At 31.6% G+C, this 22,030-nt stretch overlaps 1 protein-coding gene across 1 annotated transcript; it reads right to left on the bottom strand.

Annotated features, from left to right (window-relative positions):
• Nucleotides 1–15,957: 15,957 nt before the first annotated feature.
• Nucleotides 15,958–19,957, bottom strand: LOC146950346 (uncharacterized). The gene is made up of 3 exons (XM_085746268.1): nucleotides 19,253–19,957; nucleotides 17,574–18,393; nucleotides 15,958–16,401 (listed from the first exon to the last, which is right to left on the bottom strand). The coding sequence occupies exons 1-3, from the start codon at nucleotides 19,604–19,606 to the stop codon at nucleotides 16,157–16,159; spliced, it is 1,419 nt and encodes a 472-aa protein (XP_085602394.1). The 5' UTR covers nucleotides 19,607–19,957; the 3' UTR covers nucleotides 15,958–16,156.
• Between the last annotated feature and the right edge of the window lie 2,073 nt (nucleotides 19,958–22,030).

Below are 22,030 nucleotides of genomic sequence, written 5' to 3'. Positions count from 1 at the left end.
GTGCGCTTTTTTGTGTCTTTCTTTGATGTCAAGGGTCTCTGTTGACCGTTATATGAAACCCACACAAGCTGAAATGCTATTGCAGGGTTCATATGAACGGTCAACAATGACCATGACACCACCGACACCCCTAAAAAACTAAAAACATTTGAAGAAAATTGAAGAAAAGAGATGAAGAGATTTCTGGAAAATTAAATCCGAACAAAAACGATATGAATATTTTGTGTCTTTCTTTGATGTCAAGGGTCTCTGTTGACCGTTATATGAACCCCACACAAGCTGCAATGCAATTGCAGGGTTCATAGGAACGGTCAACAATGACCATGACACCACAAACACTCCTACAAAACTTAAAAAATTTGAAGAGAATGGAAGAAAAGAGGTGAAGTGAAGAATGAAGGTATTTGTTGAAGATGAAAGCCTATTTATAGCCTAAAACAAGTCCTAGGTCATTAATACAGTCAATGAAAACGTGTTAGTGGGTTGTAACCGTCCAAACCCACATTGATGGCTCTCTTTCAAAAGTGCTGAATCATTCCGGATTATACATTCCGGAATGTCCTTAGCCCTACAAAGAAGTGCCAACTTTTCCCTCGTTCACCATAATCGCATTAATCCGGAAAGTATATTCCGGAAACCAAAGGTGCATTCCGGATTGTATTTTCCGGACCACGTCAGTGTCATGGCCGGTGGTCTGCACCACATGTTTTTGACAGTGGTCAAGTCAAAAAAACGTGTTTTACCACGTTTTTTGACTGCATTTATGGCTTCCCAACCATTTTTCACCCACCCCTCCCTATAAATACCCTTCCAAACCCCACCATTTCTCACACCATCCCTCTCCTCCTCTTCTTCCTTCTACAACCATGGTTTTCCATCGTTGGCCTTTCATAGATAAGGGCCTCGTTGAAAACTTTCAGGGTTTGTATGAACGGTCAATGAGGATGGAACCGCGCTGCAACGAAGGGCGGTTCATCTGAGGGTCATGTGGGTCAGTGTGGTTCTTAGCTTCGCCTGTCTGGGCATAAGTCTGAGCACCCCCCACCTCCCTCATGGGCATTTGTTTCTTCTTCCCGCCCTCCTCTTCCCTCCTCCTCTGGTTTTCCTCCAATAGCCAAGCTACTGCTATGTCCTATCACATAGCAGTGGTTAGACTCTTAGGAGTTTAGAATTAGGCTCTTAGGAGATTAGAAATAGATTTAGGATCTTATGTAATAAGCTTAAAAAGCTTGAAAATTATTGTAATGTATTGTTCATATATTAATAAAATGAGTTGTTTTTATGTTTGTGTCTTTTTATTTCTGTTTTTTATTTTATTCGCATTTTATTTTACGAATTGTAGAGCTTAAAATTGCAAAAGTTCTGCTAAAATACTATTCCGGATTTTAAAATCCGGAATCATCTGAAAAATACAAACAATTCATTCTGGAATATGAAATCCGGACCAGGGGTAAAATTGAAAAAAAAAATAGGGTGCGCGAGGAAAGGCATAGGGTGGGAAAAGTAATACTCTAAAGTTTAAATAAAAAAAGAAGATAAAACTTGACTTGAGTCTAAGAGAAAACAGGCCCAAGCCCATTGATCTCTCTCAATGCATAACCCTAACTATAAAACAACATGTCTCTTCCTTGATGCTTATTTGCAGCCGCTGTACTTTTTCCCCATCTGTGATTTAAACACAGTGCAACTCCTTCCTCGATGCTTCTTCTTCAATTGTTTTTTTTGACAATTTCGTCATCAATTGTTTTGTATTCTATTTCATGTATTTCTTCTTTATACCTCCTTCTCACTTCCTTTTCAGAAATTAGTTTGAGCGACAGTAATTTGCTTGTGCGATCTGCGATGGTCCTTGACCCGGTCCGAGTTGAAGAAACCGCCGGTTCTTCGGTTTTTTGAAAAAACCGGCTGAATCATCCGGTTCACGCGGGGTCAAATGCATGACCGATCCAACTATTGACTCGAATCGGTTCTACCATCGGTTCACGGTCCGACCGGCCGGTCCGAGCCGGGTTTTAAAACTTTGACCAAGGCTATTGCAACCTCAAGAGCATTTATACATGTACATCTCCTAAGTTTCATACACTTTTCTAACACCTTATTTTTTATTTGTCTATATCTTCTTATCACATCATCAATCTATCACATTTGTCATTTTACTCTTTTATTTCTTTTTCTCTCCTTAGTGGTAGATTGGATATTAGATGTTTATGAATTATTTTTCCAACCCCAATGGTCATTAATAGATAACTATTTGGTAATGATAACTTTCAAAATCATTCTCTCCTTGTAATTTTATTTTTGAATGTCAAATATATTATATGGTAAGAGTACAAGTAAAACAGTCATCGTAAACTTAGCTCAGTTAGTTAGGATAATGCATAATATATGCAAGGTCGGGGGTTCAAACCCCGGCCACCACAAAAAAAAAAAAAAGTACAAGTAAAACTGACAACCACAAATTTTGAAACATAATAAAAACCATCACCTACTACTTGTTGTAAATTTAGAGTATATTTCAAAAGTTTCAAATATTTTGTGTTCAATATTTTTAATTGAGAAATATAGAAAAATATTTTAATAGAAAATCATTATCTTATTATTAATTATAAACTTTAACTTGGTTTTGTAACGTGTTTTTAATTCTAAATTTTGTAACTGCCATTCTATTGATATCTCTTAAATGTGGCTATTATTAAGGTTTCTTTCTTGCTTGACTAAACATCTACATTTGGCCTAATGATACATGTACAAAATAAGAAGAAGGAAGTTACACTTTTTCAATTGTTGCTCTGATCAATATATTGAAACAAAAACAATTATCTCATCTCCTTCACAAAATTAAATTATGGGTTTTCATCTTCCTGCTTAGATTTTTTTTTTTGTGAGTTCTGTTTCCTCGATTCCACATCGAGAGAGGTTTGTTAAATTATGAGGGATTAACGTATAATTACGCGGAAAATCCTTTTTCTATTAACCGAGGAAGTCCTTTTTCTATTTTCATTTAAATTTTTGAAATATGTGAGGGATTGTTGTAAATTTTGATTATATTTCAAAAGTTTTATAATATATTGTTAGCAGAAAATCATTATTATTTTATTTATGATTAATACTAATAGTTGACTTGGTCTAATTCTTTTGGCCACATCATTTTAAATTGATTTAGTCTAAGGATATTTACCATCATCTTAAAGAGTAATTAAGGTGCATGATTTTTATTTTGTAACCGAAACAAAATTAAGAAGGCAGATTATGTTTGAGTATGGGCTGCTAATATATTGGAGGAGTGCCTACTTTTTCTAACGATCTAACTGCTTATTTTTCAACTATTACGTTCCTTTTCTTTTCTTTTCAATATCAACATGAGGAACACCATTTTTCTTTTGGCATAAAAACTTATGCATAGTCTCAACAAAAATCCCTCTTTACTTTTTATGCTTCAAGCTATACATGAATAGATTTTCATGAGTCTGGCACATAACTCTGGGTTACATCTTTCTGAAAATAATTCTTCTTGATAGTTCTGCATACTTGGTTTCAAACCAAGAAGAGCCTGCTGAATCCTGGGGGATTTGCGCTTATAAGGCATATAAATCCTTAAGAACAATGCGATCAGCACGCCTCATGTTATATACCGGTTTACTATTGTGTAGATTTCATATGAATTGTCAGTGGAGGATATTGATGGAACTGTGTCGATGGCCAAGTCATACAATAATATATAACGCAAATAAGTTTACTTGATATCTCTCTTGTTTATTCTCTTTAATATTTAATTATTTCTCATCTTCATATGTTGATTATTAATTGGATATAATTTTCTGTCAATATTTTACAACACTTCCAACCACATGGACTTCTACCGACTTCAACAGGGGATTAGTTCCATTAACCATTTATAATGGGTACATGTATTACCATAATTCTTAAAAAGAAAAGGAAAAAAAAAACTATTTTGAGGAGAATTCGATCTTATCTACGAGTTTCTCTATATTCACCGTCATACTTGAGAAGATCAGACTATTACGGAACTTTCAAATGGACCACACATCATAATGTCAGACCGAAGTTAAACCTATCATAATCCTAGATCTATCCCCTAAAGATCCAAAAACCATGAAGATAATATACATGTCTCGTGGCAACACCAACTCCCAACTTAATCACCTAGAAACAATATACCACACCTGGGAAACGAAGACATAGGTAACAAATAGACGCCTACCAAATTCAACCGGATCCCCACAAGACACACACGATGTACTACTACGGTCAACAATAAGCCAACACCTAAAGAGATTATGGCAAGTAGAAAACCTATACTAGAGCAAATACGAAGAGAATACAATTACTTTGGAGGCCTGCAACTTTTTCAAACCTTACTCGAAAATTGGACCTCCTCGGGACATGCTCCATTTATGTCGGAAATAGCTAAGAAAATTGTGTATGATGAACTAAACAAGTATACCACATTCATGTCATACTTTTAATACCAAAAAATTTCATCATGGAGAGACTACAATTGTCCAACACCAACATATGACTGCTCAACATCTCCCGCTCTTAAATGAAGAACCTTACCTTCCAAAGTAAATCTCACACCCAATCACTCCCCACACCCAATGCATATCCTTAAAAGAGTCGTTCTCAGTCAAGAGTCATTTCATTAAGAAGTAGTAAGCCCAATGTGAGTCACCCTAACCACTCCATCTGCAAACCAATCAATGGTGGAATCTGGCTAGTACTCAAACAACGAGACTACTTTGCACCAAGGAGAAAGTGATTGACCCCACCATGATCCCTAAATATGATAAGGTTGTTTTCTCCTTATACCTAGAAGTAAAAATATCCCACTAAATGCCAAGACTCTTAGAGATGATCCTCAACCACCACTTACCTAATATAACCAAATTAACCTCAATACCTCATATATTCTTCGACTTATAGACTTCCGACGACCTAACCCAATAAATCTTAGTCACCCATTTAGAACTCCCAATAAGAAGAGCCTTTGGAGCCGAACAATCTGTTTCCACGTTCTCATTGACATCTTCATGAAAGATAGATAAAAATAAAAATAAAATCTAGGATAGAATTCAACACTGAATTAATCAAGACCACCCTACCCCTTAGACCGACAAACATGTTACTCTATGACTTAAGCTTTTTGGAGATAAGTCAAATCAGGGGCTAATAAATTAGCTCCCTTTGAGGATTTTCTCTAACCGGGAGATGGAGCTTCCTAAAGGGAGGAGACCCAACTTTACAATTAAAAAATCACACTACCAACTCCAAGAGTATATTATCCATATTGAAAGTTATTACCGACGAGATTTGAACTTGTTGAAGTGAACCAAAAGTTAACAGAAAGTCAAACTTTTTGAAGAAAACACATAAGGATTCGACAATAATTCAAAAATCGACAAAAAATATGACTTGCGAAACACATTTGGATAGAACAACGAACTTCAATGTACTTCCTCTAATGAGGGTAGTAGAGAAAGTGGATCTTTCAAACATGTCTTATATTAGGATCTGGATCCTCTCCAGCTTATTTCTCTCCAGCAGTCTCTCCTGCACTTTTCTTACTCGTTGGATACATCCAGCGGTGGATAGACTAAAAGGACAATAAATAAAAAACATGTTTACAAATCAAAAAAAATTAGACAAACACTGTGAAAAACTTTGCAGCACCAGCCTACCATGGATTACAAGTTATGAAACAACATAACAACAAATGAAAGAATAGACTGCATTCTTTTCTAAATGAAGAAGGTCCCAACATGTGATCTGAAACTCCAATGGAGGCACTTGTGTTTTGGAGTTAAAAATTCCAAGAATATTGAATTGCATGATTGATTTTAGAAAATTGATTTGCTTGAAATTAGAACAATATCACAAAAACAAGGTGTGGCCCTGTGTTTTACTCAAATTTGATAACAATGGAGGAGACATGCAATTGTAGTCAGAGCTGTGAAGGTAAAGATAAGTCAGTATTTTATTATTATCCTCTTTTAGAATTTCAGCCATTAGATCAATCTAACAACTCAAAACAGCGCAGGAGAGACTGAATTTCAGCCATTAGATCAATCTAACAACTCAAAACAGCGCAGGAGAGACTGCTGTAGACATTACAGCAGGAGAGGATCCGTTCGCCTTATATTAAGGCTCAAACTTGACAGAATACCAACCGACAAAGAGCAAAATTGGGACATATGTCGACGCACAACACACGATCTGCTGAGACTAGCTCAACGAAGTAACTTCCACAATCGTTGTTTGTCACTAACATGAGAGATACTTTGTTTTCAAAACTTTAAGTATACCTTTCACCGTCTTTTAATTCATTTATTTTTTAAAATTCTTGTAATCTTAATTCAAAATATATTACATTTTCAACAATTTTACTTTTTAAAGCACCATCTCTAAGTTCATTTACTTTCTTTGCACTTTAAATTGGTTATATTAGGTAAGTGGTGACTAAGATTAATTGGGTTAGGTCGTCGGAAGGTTAAGATTAATTGTCTTTTCAATAACTAGTTTGAGTATTATTTTTTGTTGGAGATTAAATTGATCTTTCTCTACTAACTAAATTGAGCTTATTTATATATTCTTTTTTTGGTGGTGGTCGGGGTTCGAACCCCAGACGGGTTCGAACCCCAGACCTTTGCATATTTTATGCATTGTCCATACCAACTGAGCTAAGCTCGCAAGGACTGAGCTTATATATTCTAATTATATTGAATAGGTAGCGTGACTTGAAAAAAAATAAAAAGTAGCGTGACTCATTTCCATATTGTCTTTTTTTTAAGAGGACTTTGAATTAAATGTATTTTCCGTTATTAATGAATGATTCAATATTGTCGGATTTGGATTCTCTCCATTGAAAATTTTCTCAAGTTTTCTCCATTGAAATCTCAACCACCAAATATGAGAGAGAAAACGAGTGTTAAATTATAAAGAAAAGTGGTTAGTAGATTTTAATTGTGGAGATTAAAAATGGAGAAAATTTGAGAAAATTTTCAATGGAGAGGATCCAAATTCAATATTGTCTTCTTGTTTTTTTTTTTTTACAAAGATTTAATATTGTCTTGTCCTGCCATGTTTTAAGCAGTCCTATATTATTTCTTTCCCATTTCTTCTACGTGAGCAATGGGATGCAATGGAAATCGGGAGCATAATAGGAGAGGGAAATAAGCGGTGATTAGGGCAGGGTTCATTTGCATGAACCGCACCTATTTTGCGTTGTGTGTCATACTGTCATATGTACAAAAGCAAAATATACTTTTATAGTTGCTTTTAGTATTTTACATCTCATATTGAGATAGGTCGTTGAACCTAACTATTTTAGATTTTGAATAGATAGATAGATATATCAAAAAGGTTCATGTCTCGCCTATTATCTGTCGGTCTTTTTATAAATCTATCCTGACCTTTGTAGAATCAGTATGTTATGATTTATCAATGTATTTAAAGATCTATTTTGAATTACTCTCTCCGTCCCATATTACTTGACTTATTTAGAATATTTGCACTATTCATGCAACAAGCTTTGACTCTATTTTTCTACTAATATATAAAAACAAAATATAGCATATAAGATGTTGTTAGATTCGTCTCGATTAATATTTTCAAAATATCAAATTTTCGTAATTTTTTCTACTAGATTATTAAAGAAATTTAAGTTTAAAATTGTGCATTGGTATACGTGACAGAGTCAACTAGATCAAATAATATGGGACGGAGGGAGTAATAATAACATCTTTAACGAGCCAAGGTTTATACAGAGTGATTCTAGTTTTTGAAGATTCATTGATTCGAGCCACATTCGGCTTTTAAAGTGTGAATAGTTACATGATCTAAATTGATAGACTCTAATACAATATTAAAATTTGAGTATAACTCATCATTATAAAACTGACTTTTAAAATGAAGTGTCCCTCATTATAAACTCAGATAAAATGAAATAGTAAATCTGCAGTGGCGGTACATAAAATTTAAACCAAACACACACTAAATAAGTTTTCAAAAAGGTTATGATCTTGACTATTTTTTTTTTTAAAAAAAAAAGGTGTATGACCTAGTCTGACCATATTGTAGGCTACATCATGCTACGGTCAAACAGCCTAACCTTTTTCATTTTTATTTTGCATTGAGAAATGAAGATGGTAAACATCGAATTACTTTTCACACCAAAATCAGCACAAATCTAGTCATGTCATGTTTTTCATTCTACCTCTTTCTCAGTACTACTCCCTCCGGTCACTTTTATAAGCAAAAAACAACTTTTTAGGTACATTGAATAACTAATGTATCTAACCACATTTATAAACTAGATACATTAGTTATTCAATGTACCTAAAAAGTTATTTTTTGCTTATAAATGTGACCGGAGGGAGTATGTTTTAAGAACCAAATAGGTTCAATATATAATAATCCTAGATAGCAGTGACGGATTCAGGAATTTTGGAAAGTGAGGGCACCACATATATATAAATTTGAAACATTAAATACACATATATAAATTTGAAACATTAAATAAACAAATATAAACTTTGTGTCAAAGTGTGTGTTTATGTGTGTGCCAATAGAAAAATATTGTGTGGTTTGTGTGGGCCATTTAGTCAATATTTCAATTATAACTATATATTACTCTATTTCTACCACCTAAAAAAAAAATTCTCAAAATTGAGTGCAGGCACAAGCCTACAGACTCTAATACATGGATCTGTCCCTGCTAGACGGTGCCGGAGTGAGGAAAAAATTCTTGGATGGACCACCAAAATTAATAATAATAATGATTATAAAGTCAGTTTTGTTTGCAAATAAAGGAGCAGCAATCTTGTGACAACCATTTGTCAAAAAAAAAAAAAATCTTGTGACAACCATGGGAGAGGTGTATATATCAATTAATAACATACTCATATATTCAAAAGACAAAATTCTAGAGAGGATGAATACATAATACCTTGAACCCTTTGTACTTAAATAAAATCAAAGTCAAAACCAGCAACTTGGGTAAATAAAATAGGAATATGAAGTAGTATAATTTGAAACCAACAAAAAAAAGCTCATGCCAAAAATTTGTGTTACAATATGAAAACTAACTGGAATTTCTTTACAAATTAAGAATCAATCAAAATTGTTGATTCGAAAAATATATTTGCAGACTATGAAAAATCCATCCGCTCAACAATCAAAACAATAAATAAAACATTATAAGTCTCCTATGAGAATCATTAGATCAAGTCCATCTTGAGGAAGACATGTTTGGTTTTTGACCTCTTTGTTGGCTTTAGACAAATTTAGAGAGAAAGGAGGGTGAGGAAAAAAGTGAGCTGAAGCTTGCATGAGAAAAAGATAGGGTGGGTCAACATGTAAATTATTTAAATGGTGGGAGTAATGGACTTAGAAAATATCGATGCTTCATGAAATGTTATGGTGGAGTTTGATGATCAATCATTATAAAACTTGCACTACCATCCCCGCAACCACCCCCCCCCCCCCCCCCCCCCCCCCCCCCCCCCCCCGCAACCATCCCTCTCTAGAATTTTGTCTTTTGAATATATGAGTACAAATATATTTGCAGACAAAGTCACCCTCTGGATGATTGATACAAGAATATATCAAAACAGTAATCTAGATATCATATTGAAGGTCACACAACAAGCTCTAATGGAACAATAACTAATTGATCTTCAAGTACAATTTAGTGATTCTCTAAAAAGCCCCCTATCATAAGAATTCACTCTTAAACAAAAGAGAGACAACATATAGTTATACTATGTCATACCAGGGCCATCTTAACAAATTCATAAGCCCGATTTTAGTTTTATAAAGGACGTAAAAAAAAATTAAATTATGGGCCCCAAAATAAATAAATAGATAAGACATTTTTAAAAAATAAAAAAATACACTTTAGTGGGACTTGAACAGATTGAAAAATTTATATAATAATTCTTTTAGTGTCTTACATATAAAAAAAAGTTTTTGGGTCCCAAAAAATTTGAGGCCCAGTGGCATAGCCCAGCCTCAACTAGCTATGGGCCGGCCCTATTTCATACAAATCCATTCAATGACTATTTCGTTTTGTATTATTATCTACTTATAATATTCTCTCCAGAATAAAAGAGAATTTACTAAAACTAGTTGGATGTTTCTCTTTGGGAAATTTAGTTCGTTCATAGCAATCCATTCATCAATGTGAAGTATAATAAGAACCGGTGTAGGTGTTCACAAACACCGTGCTTTAAAAGAAAAATGATATGTTCTTATTTAAATAGATAAATTAAGTAAAATACAAGAACATGATTTAAGAACATATAGAAATATCTTCTCGAACGAGAGTTATCTAGATCATAATATAAATCAATCAAGTGATCATATGTACTCTTGAATTGATATAGGATTTTATTGTATTATCCTCTCACAGAGAGTTATCATCAAAACACTTTGTATTAGTTAAATACAATATCATACCCTGCAGCTCGGTAGTGGCAACTTTGCAAAAGTATGAAGAGGCTACAAACACTTGGTATATTCTGCATAGACTCTAAACAGTAGATCCTCATAGTCGTGGGACGACAGAGTATACTGGTCTACGTCAAGATCATTGACGAGTAACGCATAGTGGTTAGATAATCGGGTAAATGGTGGGAGTAATGGACTTAGAAAATATCGATGCTTCATGAAATGTTATGGTGGAGTTTGATGAACAATCATTATAAAACTTGCACTACCATCCCCGCAACACCCCCCCCCCCCCCCCCCCCCCCCCCCAATATATATTTCACTTGTATTTTGTTTTAAATCAAATTTTTTTATCGTTTAACTTCACCTTGTCTTACTCTTAAAATGAAGTTAAATATTTTGATAAAGAACCTTTGATTATTTTTGTTTATAAGGCCAAGAGGGAGGTTAGGCATCAGGAAGAAACTAAAGCATCCCAACTAGGTTTGCATTCAACAGAGACCCCGTCCTCTTTTTGATAAAGAACCTTTGAAATAAAACCTTATGTTAACAAACTTTCAAGTAACGAATTATTAATAATTCAAAATTCAGTTAGAACCCAAAAACATAATTCAAAATCTCCTTTCTTGTGTTTTCCACCAACTTCGTATGTAAGATCTCATTGATTAGAACACATAATTTCAGAAAATTTATGTTTATATTAAATTTCTCACTAATATATATTATCTTTCTAATTGAGTTTGGTTCACTGGTGCCAATCTAGTTGAAATAACCGATCCTTCTTCATGCTTCTTTCTTTTGCTTAAGAAAATATTTGTGAATATAATTTATAATATATCACGCTGAAATAAGGGGAACGTGTGAATTTTTTTTTTTTTTTTTTTTAAGTTTTGTCTATCATAGAACTCCCTCATTCAAAAAAAAAAAAAAAGAACTTCCAAATATGGGCCATTGCCATTATTAGTAAAATAGTGAATTTAATAATATATTAAAAAAAGGAAAAAATTGGATTTTTTAAAAAAAATGTATAATATTTTACTGAAATTTGCTACAAATTGTGTGGTTTCACCTTTGAGCCTTTTTTTTTTGGAGGTTCATATTATATGGACATATTTTTTATACTTCCATTAATAATAATAATAATAATAATAATAATAATAATAATAATAATAATAATAATAGTGGTAGTAATAATAACAACAACAATAACAATAAATGTCATAAAACGTGATAATGATAAACAATTTTATGTGAATTATAACTAATTCAATAAAGGACAATATTTTGGGAAATGCATGAATATGAAATTTATTAATGATTAATAAATTATTAATTAAATTTCCTTTCAAAATAATATTAATTAAAATATTTTTTAATAATATATATAAAATACAAATAAAATTTGTAAAACAACAATTAAAAAAAATATTTGGGAAAATTTATTATATTAGAAAATTAAATATAAAGATATAAATCGTTAAAATCTTAATTTGAAAAAATACCAAAAATCATTATATTGGTTAAAAAAAATTTGAAAGATAAAAAAATTATTTTTTAAATATGATATCATATTTAATGTCATATAAATAAATTCAAACCATTAACCAAAGAAATTAAAGTTTCAATTATAATAAATAACTAACTAATATGATTTTTTTTTTTAAGGAAGAAATTCATTGCATTTCATTAGCTAAAATATGTCAAATACATGAAGGTGCATCATCTATAATATGTAAGGTAGGATTTTTTTTTTGGTGGTGGCCGGGGTTTGAACCTCGGACCTTGCATATTTTATGCATTGTCCATACCAACTGAGCTAAACTCACGAGGACGTAAGCTAGGATTTAATGGGGCTGCATGAGCTATTTCGGGAGCGACCTAAAAAGAATAAAGTTATTTGTGTGTATATATATATATATATATATGGGGTTTGCTAGAACACACCCACTCGTTTTTATGTGGGAGTGTTTTAGCAAGTAAATAACTAAAAAGTGGTTAAATACACCCTAAGGTGTATGTTGCTATAACACACCTTCTAACAACAACAAGTGGGTGTGTTCTAGCAAATTCTATAGACATTTGCTAGAACACACCCACTAGTTTTTATGTGGGAGTGTTTTAGCAAGTAAATACCTAAAAAGTGGTTAATTACACCCTAAGGTGTAGCTTTGCTAAAACACCCCCAAATAAAAACTAGTGGGTGTGTTCTAGCAAACCCCTATATATATATATATATATATATATATATATATATATATATATATATATATATATATATATATATATATATATATAAACAAAGAAAATGTTTAATAAAAAAAGTATTTAGGTACCCAAAATCTACGAGTAATATATACTAATGACCTTTTTACGAGTGGGAGTACATATATTAATTATTTTTTTATGAGATGAGTACATATATTAATGTTGTTATCCACCTAGAGATACAAGTGCATAGTTCTCGTGAACGTAACTTAGTTGGTAAGGACATTACATTGTATATGTAGGAATCGGTGTTCGAATCCCGAACATCTCACTTATTCACCTTGAATTCTAGTCATTAGGCTACTTGACAAAAAAAATAATACATATAGTATCCTTACAAGGGAAATGCCTCTTTCCACGAAAACAAAATATTAGAAAACTAAGAATAAGCCTGGCATTGCCATACCGCATTTGCACTGTTTCGTGGAATTCGTAGGATATAACATTGTTGATCCCTAAAAGACACTTAGATATTTGAAAAGGAGTACACAGAGATATTATCTCACTTGATTTTTTTTTTGTTGACAAATTCTCACTTAATTGATGTTAAACTCGTTATCGGATTTTTATAAAATAATGTTATTAGTTAGATCCCTAAAAAAAGTTATTAGTTATATAATTTATAAAATATATATATTGGTTAATAACCAATAATTTATATAATAAATAATAGTGAAACAATGATTTTTTTTACTCTAAAAGTTGTGTATAGAAAAAACATCAGATAAAAAGAAAAGGTGAAAATTTGTGATGGATGATGTGCTAAATAAAATGAGAGGAAAAAAAAATCTAAGTGAAGGTGTAGAAGTCATAAACAAAAAATAAAGTCGGGATGTTGAGATATCTACCCGTGTGTTATGTGGTAGTTAGCATCCTTACTGTTGGAGATGCCCAATCCAATCAATTATGTAACCAATTTTAGACTTAATAAATATTCATTATCTTGTTTACTGTTTAGTGAAATAGTTAATTTGATAACGTCCTTGATTAAGACTATAGACTTGTTATCATGATAGAGATTATGATAATGAGAAACAAGTCTTTTATTATTTTAATCTAAATTGTTCTTGATCGTATGATTATTGTGAGTAGGACATCAATAATTCGGATAGTTCAATATATATGTGATAGTCTTTATTGGATAAAGATTAATAAGTCTCATTTATTAAATTACATATATAGATGATACATATAGTGATGTGATCATTGAACTGACTCGACTGAGAATTTCTAATGGTCGATATTACCTTAAAATGTCAATAGAAAAATTCTCAAGAAAGAATATAATGATTTTCTTTGACCTGAGATTGTCATGGTAATTAACATGTTATTTATTATATTTTGATTCTGAACACCTAATACCTTAGGGTGCTAGTTGAAAGGATATTGGATACGATTAAATACTTGTATAATTAATGACTAATCAAGATGGGATCCGTCAACTCTTGGTAATGAGTTTGAACTCTATGATAAAATTAAAACCCTGGCCAGGGAAATTAAATGAAAGAATAAGTCAAATATGTTAACTTATTAGAGTTTGACAATTGTACCATGCTCTAGAGTTAACAAGAGTTGTAACGACGGAAGAAAAATATTATATTATTCTAATTGGTTCTTGAAGGAAAAGTAATACTTCATACTACCTGGACGTCAAGGAGTGTTACTAGACGCCTACCTTGATTAATATATTAATTTGATTAATCTATTACGAGTTTAGTATTGAACCTACAGGGTCACACACAAACGAGTGTTCTAATTCTTGCTAAAGAATTACTTTATTATTTGATGATTAAATTGAAGAATTTAATTAATCAAAATATAAATTTTCTAAGTGGAATATTATTGTATTTTTTGCTAGTACAAAGAATACAAATAATATATATAAACAAGAGCATATTATTTATTGAAAAAGTAAATAAATAAGAAAAGTTTGGTGTACGTTGCATTGGCCATGTATATATGGAAATAAGGCAATTGGTCAATGATTGATCTTTTAGAAAGAAAGAAAACGTACAACATTATATATATGCAATTATATATAATTATGTGGAATCATATTGGTCAATGGTCATCTTAGTAGAAAAATGGTTTTTCAAATAAATTAGCATTAACATGTGTTAATTGTTTTTATAAGAATTGACCATATGAAATTAAAAGGTCATTAAGATGAGTCAACACCTTCTATTTGATAGTAGTGTGTGTGACTTATAAATAGACCTTAAGTAATTTGATCAAGATACACAACACAACAAAATACAAAACAAAATATGCTCTAGCTTTATTGTTCCACTACTCAAAGGTTGAGAGTAAGAATTGGTCTCGGTGTGGATACACGTAGAGTCTTTTCATATCATTGAAGAAATTTTCATGCTTCAAGAATTGATACAAAGGTACACTTTTAGTATCTAATTTATAGTTTTATAATTTAAGCGCAAAATAGATCCAAACTTTATTCCGTTGCATGTGTTATGAACACTATTTTCACTTCACTTACTTTACCGGTTTGATACTGTTTTGAGCTCTTTTAGAATAGATTATAGCATTGGTTTGACATTCATTTGTTTTGAAAGTCTCGTAATGATATTTGTCTTCTCAATTAAGGTTTTGTGTGTTGAGCAAGTGATATATCAGATCTCCGTAACCTTTACTCTGCTAGGCATCTTTTGGTAGTTTTTCAGTGAGCTCATGTCGGTGCGATCACATCTGTAATAGCCGATGATCCACATGCTCCCCTCACGATCGAAAAATGGTATTAGAGCTGATGGTTCGACCGACTCTTGGTATCAAAAGTTTTTGTAAAAATGTGCTGGCCAAACAATGTATCTCATTGATCTATGTGAGCCAACAATGGTGCAATCATAATATATGGATGAAAAACTTTCTTCTGAAGCATATCAATCTCAAATGATTCAATGGATTTACATTTGAAGTAGAAGATTGTTGGTTTATCAAGTGCAAATAACAATCTCACGTTGAAAGACAAATGAAAATTGAGCATAATATAAGTAAGATAACCTACATATCTAATACCTTAAAATTTTAGGTTAAGATGTGGTGTCTATTCACATGTGTGCTTACTCTTAAATATATAATGTAATATAATTACCAAGCTCCCTTCCGATCCAACAATATCATATGTAAAAAATTATAGGATGCTAAACAAGACACACTTGTATCAAAAAATCCAAACTCTCACACCCTAGCTAACGAAAAAAATCTCAAACATATTCGAAATAACTTAAATTGACTACAGATAAAAATTCAATGTCGTTGTAATATTCAACCCATATGAAGCATTACTAATCTCTACCCTTAAATATTCTAACTATTACACCATATGGTTCTACCATCTACTTCACTATGAATATTCGTTTTGTAATCATTACAAAACACAACTAATTTTTTTTTTGTCTTTGAGCTCAAATTAACATATGCCAGGCATGTTGTTCCAATTTGATCCAAGAGTCCAAGCAAATTTTTGATTGGTGGGACCACCTGATGAAGAAGCTTCATCTGTTGGAGTTTCAGTTCCCAATGACTGACTTTTTCCTCTACAATACCATTCAGGCATTGGTATTTCTGAGGGAAAATTGTTGAGCAAGCAATCCAAATCATCATCGTACATTGTATTCAGCTCTTCTACCTCATCCTCCTGGACTGGTTTCTTCCCTGTTTTTTTTAACAAGTTTCACATTATTTAGTGGACTGTCATGACAAGAATCATACAAGAGTATATGATTGCAATAAGTATATTTATCAAGAATCATACAAGAGTATATTATTTAGTGGACTGTCATGACAAGAATCATACAAGAATCATGACAAGAATCACATTATTTAGTGGACTGTCATCTTTCTCTTTAACATTATATATGGATTCATCAAATTAAATGAAAAGAAATGTCCTAATGTTCAAATACTTAAACATGTTTAACTCTTATAAATATAAATGAGCAATGCTATATCTCTAGAAAAATAACATCACGAATTCTTCAAGAATAAAGAGTAGCCAATCAAAATGCACTATTTGTCACAATTCAAGGAGGTGTGACTGAAAAATAGGAAGTGGACAAATAAATCATCCAATTAAAATTTGCCAACTGTGTCTTGAAAAATTCTTGAAGCTATTTTTCTTGAGAAGTAGCATTTTCCAATATAAATTTTCAATTTTCAATCACAGTATAAAAAATCATCTTTTATTGATCACAATATGATTTTTTTTTTCAATTACGGTCATGTTCCAGATCACACCACGTAGAGTTTTACACATACATTCAATCAAATCACGCCACATAGATATTTGTAATCATATTTTAGGAATTAATCATAAAAATGACATTATAAAGTGATTTGATTGAATGCATAAGTAAAATCAGTGTATACAAATTAAATTCATCTTTATATTGGAGCAAAATAAGGTCGGTGCTATTAAATTTGTCATTGCAGAGACCTCAAAATTCTTCATCATGCGTAAGTAATTATGGTTGCAAACTACATTAAAACCACAAATCACAACATTTTCAAAATATTCACTTGCAATCTCTTCTATTTTTCATGATTATCCACCACTGGTTCGACTAATTAATAAAAAATACACGTTAATGAATTTTCACACATAATTGATAATGTCACATGTATAGAATGAGACACCAACTCACCACCAAAACAATTTCTTACTATCGAACCATCTCATCTATATATAAATAAGATAATTGAGTTGAAATTCATGTAACAATGTTAATTCTATATGACAACATAGTGACATGGATTTTTGTTATGCATATGATAATCAAATAGGAATCAACTATATCAAATTGCAAGAAAAGTTTGAGTGATTTTACCTGTTGACAAGTCAGAAGTGCTGAAATCTTTCTTCTGAATCGCATCAATATTCTTCTTCTTCATGGAAAAACTTTCTTCCTCTGCATATTCTTCAACCTCCATGCTTTTCCTTTTATGAGATACACTCCCCTTATATGTTGTATCCTCACTCTTAGCCTTATCATTGCAAGAAATACTTCTACCTTCCATCACAAGATCATCCAAAAGTCCACTATTTTTTCCTTCATGGGACAATGGTGCAACTTCATAGTAATCATTAACCATGCTAGAATTTCCCATAAAATTACCATCAACACCACTAGCATAAGATGAAGCAGGAGTCTCAGAATCATACAGAGATCCTGCATTGAATCCATGATGATCATAGCTCAAATTTTCAGAATATTGGTAATCATGTGAATCACTTGGAGGAGTAAAATTTTGGTTGAAAATATTTGATGATGAAGATGGATAAGGTGAAAGTGAAGGTGATTTTTGCAAAGCAAGAGTTTCATTAATCTCAATGTTTTCTTCATTGGAAAAGTTGAATTGTGGACATGGATTGGTGTAGTGATTAGAAGAATCAGAGTTGTTTTGTGGAGGATTATAATCATAATGGTTTGGATCATCAAGCTTCTTAGGGTAACAAGAAGATAAGAGTAAAGAAAATGATAATGATGAAGAAGATAAAGGTTCATGTTGTAGTTGCAATAGTTTATCATTGTATACAATAGCTTCTGCTTGGATTTCTGGAGGATAAAGAGGTAAGCCGGCTCTCTGGCGCCTTTTCATTCTCGTGTTCCAAAAGTTTTTGATTTCGTTATCCGTTCTTCCAGGCAACTGAAAAAACAATAAAACATTTTCAGGATGCTCAGAGAAAGACTTTTTATAAACAAATGTTAGTAGTTAATTTCTTAGCAATAGAGATCGAATCGAACTCTTAATACTTCTACCGAGAAACAATAAACAAGTTCTATCAAGAAAGTTTCTCCATAAAAAAGTTGTATTAAGCAAAGTACACAAAAGACATAAAGATGAGTATTTTAGCCTTAAATGAGAACTTTAAGAAAGTAGGGCACATATCAAAAGTACATATTTGAAAGAAACAAACAAAAATGGCAATTTGATATTTAGACAATGATTGAGGTCAGCTTCTTAGTGATGGTTATCATAAATTCACTAGGTACAAAATTATTTATTAAAAATGTTACATCAACAAAAAACTCAATTGATGCTGAAAAGGTAAAATTGAAAACACAACTTTCTCTCTTTATGTTTATAACAACAAAAAAAATACAATCTTTAATATTTTAACTTTTATAAGATTGAATAAAGTTGGATTAATAAAAACGTAAACGGATTTTCCTTCCTTTCCCCTTGTTTCTTGCTTCAAGTCCTGCAGATTGGATTGTTACAAAACCAAATACTGGTATAATTATAGATCTGATTTCAGACCCAAATGCGAAAGAAAAAAAAAATTCTAGAAACATAAAAATTTACAATTATACAATTACATCACAAATAAAATAAACCAATCAATGCTCACATTGAAAACCAAAATATATAATTGCACTAAAAATCATGATCTGACATGAACACAGACCATCAAAATAACAATGAATAAATGATTTTAGTCCAAAAAACTCAAATAGATAATCTTGTTATTACAATCATTTTATAAAATACTATAGTATAATACCTGAGTAGCCATTCGAGCCCATTTGTTTCCAAGCTTAGCATGAAGTTCAATGATGATTTTTTCTTCCTCTTCAGAAAATGAACCCTTTTTAAGATTCGGCCTCAGATGATTCGCCCATCTAAGTCTGCAGCTTTTTCCACACCTTAACAACCCTGAATTCTTCTGAACAGAATTCCAATTCCCTTCACCATGCTTATTCACGTACTCTGTCAATATCATGTCTTCATGTGGGGTCCACGGTCCCTTCTTCATGCCAGTTCTAGCATCAACATCATCTTTTGACGAGTCAATGTCAACCTCAACATTATTATTGTTGTTGTCGTTGATTTTGATGTTCGAGATCGTTTTCGCCATAATTAATTTACCACCTTTGCGCCAATAATAAATGATTAGATAAATAAATATATTCTCAAAATAAAAGATTCAACTTGGATCCTTTTCGGTCGTTGTTCAGGTGATCCAGTCAAATCTTGATCGCCGTGAAACGAAGCGAGGTTTATGAGAATGAATGTTGTTGAAAATTGGTAAGACACTATTTTTATCAAGAGTTTTTCACTTCTCTCAAAAAGATATGTTGAAAAGGAGAAGGAGAGATATAAAAATAAAAGAGACAAAGAAGATATGTTGAAAAAGAGAGGAGAAAACGGAAAATGAAAAAGAGACAGAGAAGGAACAGAGATAAAGTGAGACAAATATATGTAAAAGGGAACAAGGTTGTATTCTCTTTTTGTTTTTATTGAGACAATGACAGTGGATTTTAAGGGTAAGAAATAAAAAGAATTAAGGAAGTGTAAGATGTAGAGAGAGAGAGAGAGAGAAAAAAAAAATATGTTAGAGGGGTAAATTTGGTGTTTGAAAAGACAGAAAGAAAGAAAAAGAGAAGGAAAAAAAGGAGAAAAGATGATTTGTGCAATTAGAGGTGTAGCAATCATTTCGCTCCGCGTTGCATGCTTTGTGTTGCATCCAAAGACGAGTTTATCATCTTCTTTCTTCACTAAACGTCAATAGGGAAATGTTAACTAGTGCCCCGGAGCACTGACATTTAAAATGGTAATTTTATATGAATGTTTGTGTAATAAAGTGTATTGAAAATTGAAACTTTGACATTTTTAAAGAATAATTACTTAATTTAGAATGCTTAAAGAGTGTCCCCGGGACACTCGTTAACAAGACCCATGTCAATAATATACTCCATCCGTCCCGTTTTATCTGAGCCAGTTTGGTTTTTCACACAGATTAAGAAAAATGTATAAATAAAGAGGAAAGTGGAATATATTGTATTGGAAATGATGAAAGTAGTATTAATTAGAGTTATATTGTATTGGGAATGATGAAAGTTGTATTGAAAATTGAAATGACTCAGTTATTTTGGGACACTTTTTTTTAGAAAATGGGTCAGATATTCCGGGATGGAGGGAGTACTCTCTACGTATATTTAATTATATTTATGATATAAAAATGCTAAGACAGGTACTAACATGTTCGTCTTTCTACTTTTCCAATGTGTTTAATTGTATATTTGTTTTACCGCATATACTTATAATTCTTTTTGGAATGTAACACAATCATATAAGAGTTTGAAATAATTTTAATGGAATTCTTCTTATTATAATGGAATTTAAATCATATTTTTTTTTATTAATATTTACCTTAAGATAAAATTTGTTAAACTTATATTGTTATTATTTTAATTGGATTCTTCTTATTATAATGGAATTTAATTCATATTTTTTTTATTAATATGCACCTTAAGATAAAATTTGCACTTAACGGGTGGTAAATCCATAATAGTGAAAAAATCAGCCGAAAAGGGTGTATCTCCTTTGCACATATGATGTAAGTTTTATCATCCAATTAAATTATATCAAGTGCATATTTGTATGGATAACTTAGAAAGTAATTTAAACAAGTGACATCATGAACTAAGTTAATCAGATGCATGTGCAAAACGTTTTACGCTATTGTTTCTTTTTTAACAAAACCTTTACAAAGTCGGTGTATGTAAATTAAATACACACATCAAAATTACATTGTGTCCACTTAAAATATAGACTAAATAAGGTCTCAATTTTGTATCTTTTTGAAGAAAATATATGGTTGGAATGGAAGAGCTCGATCACTAAAGATTTTCAACCAGGTTCTTTTGACATAGATTAATTGTCGACAAGATCGGTAAATATTTCACACCAGCTTCTTTTTTTGACAAATTATACTTTACATCAATAATTTGATTCCTAAAAGTTATATGTATCAATATATGCATATAAAATTTGTGTGTATATAATATAGGTAAATTTAATAATTAAAGTGGCATTAACGATCATTTTACAACCATCATTGAGAGGATTTAAACTATGTACCTTAAGCTTACAAGGCTAAACTTTTACCGCTAAGTTAACACCTCAAGTGTTATATATATTTTTTTTTTGGTAGTGGCCGGGGTTTGAACCCCGGACCTTGCATATTTTTTTATTTTATGCATTGTTCAACCAACTGAGTTAAGCTCATGAGGACACCTCAAGTGTTATATATGTAACATAGATATAAATTTTTTGCAACAGAAAATTATATATATATATATATATATATATATATATATATATATATATATATAAGGTTTATTTGTATTTTTTTTTCCCATTTGCATCCTCAAATCTTGCTATAGACTATCAAAAACGTTATATAAAAATGCCTAAATGTATATGTGTGTAGCTCAATTAAAAATAAATATTTAATTTGCAATTTCAATGAAAGTAACTTTTCCATATTATTTTTTTC

Source organism: Medicago sativa, chromosome 2 (assembly GCF_051527215.1).
Source record: "Medicago sativa cultivar Bolivia chromosome 2, Bolivia_mono, whole genome shotgun sequence".
Taxonomy (NCBI): domain Eukaryota; kingdom Viridiplantae; phylum Streptophyta; class Magnoliopsida; order Fabales; family Fabaceae; genus Medicago; species Medicago sativa.
This window is presented reverse-complemented; position numbering and strand designations above follow the sequence as displayed.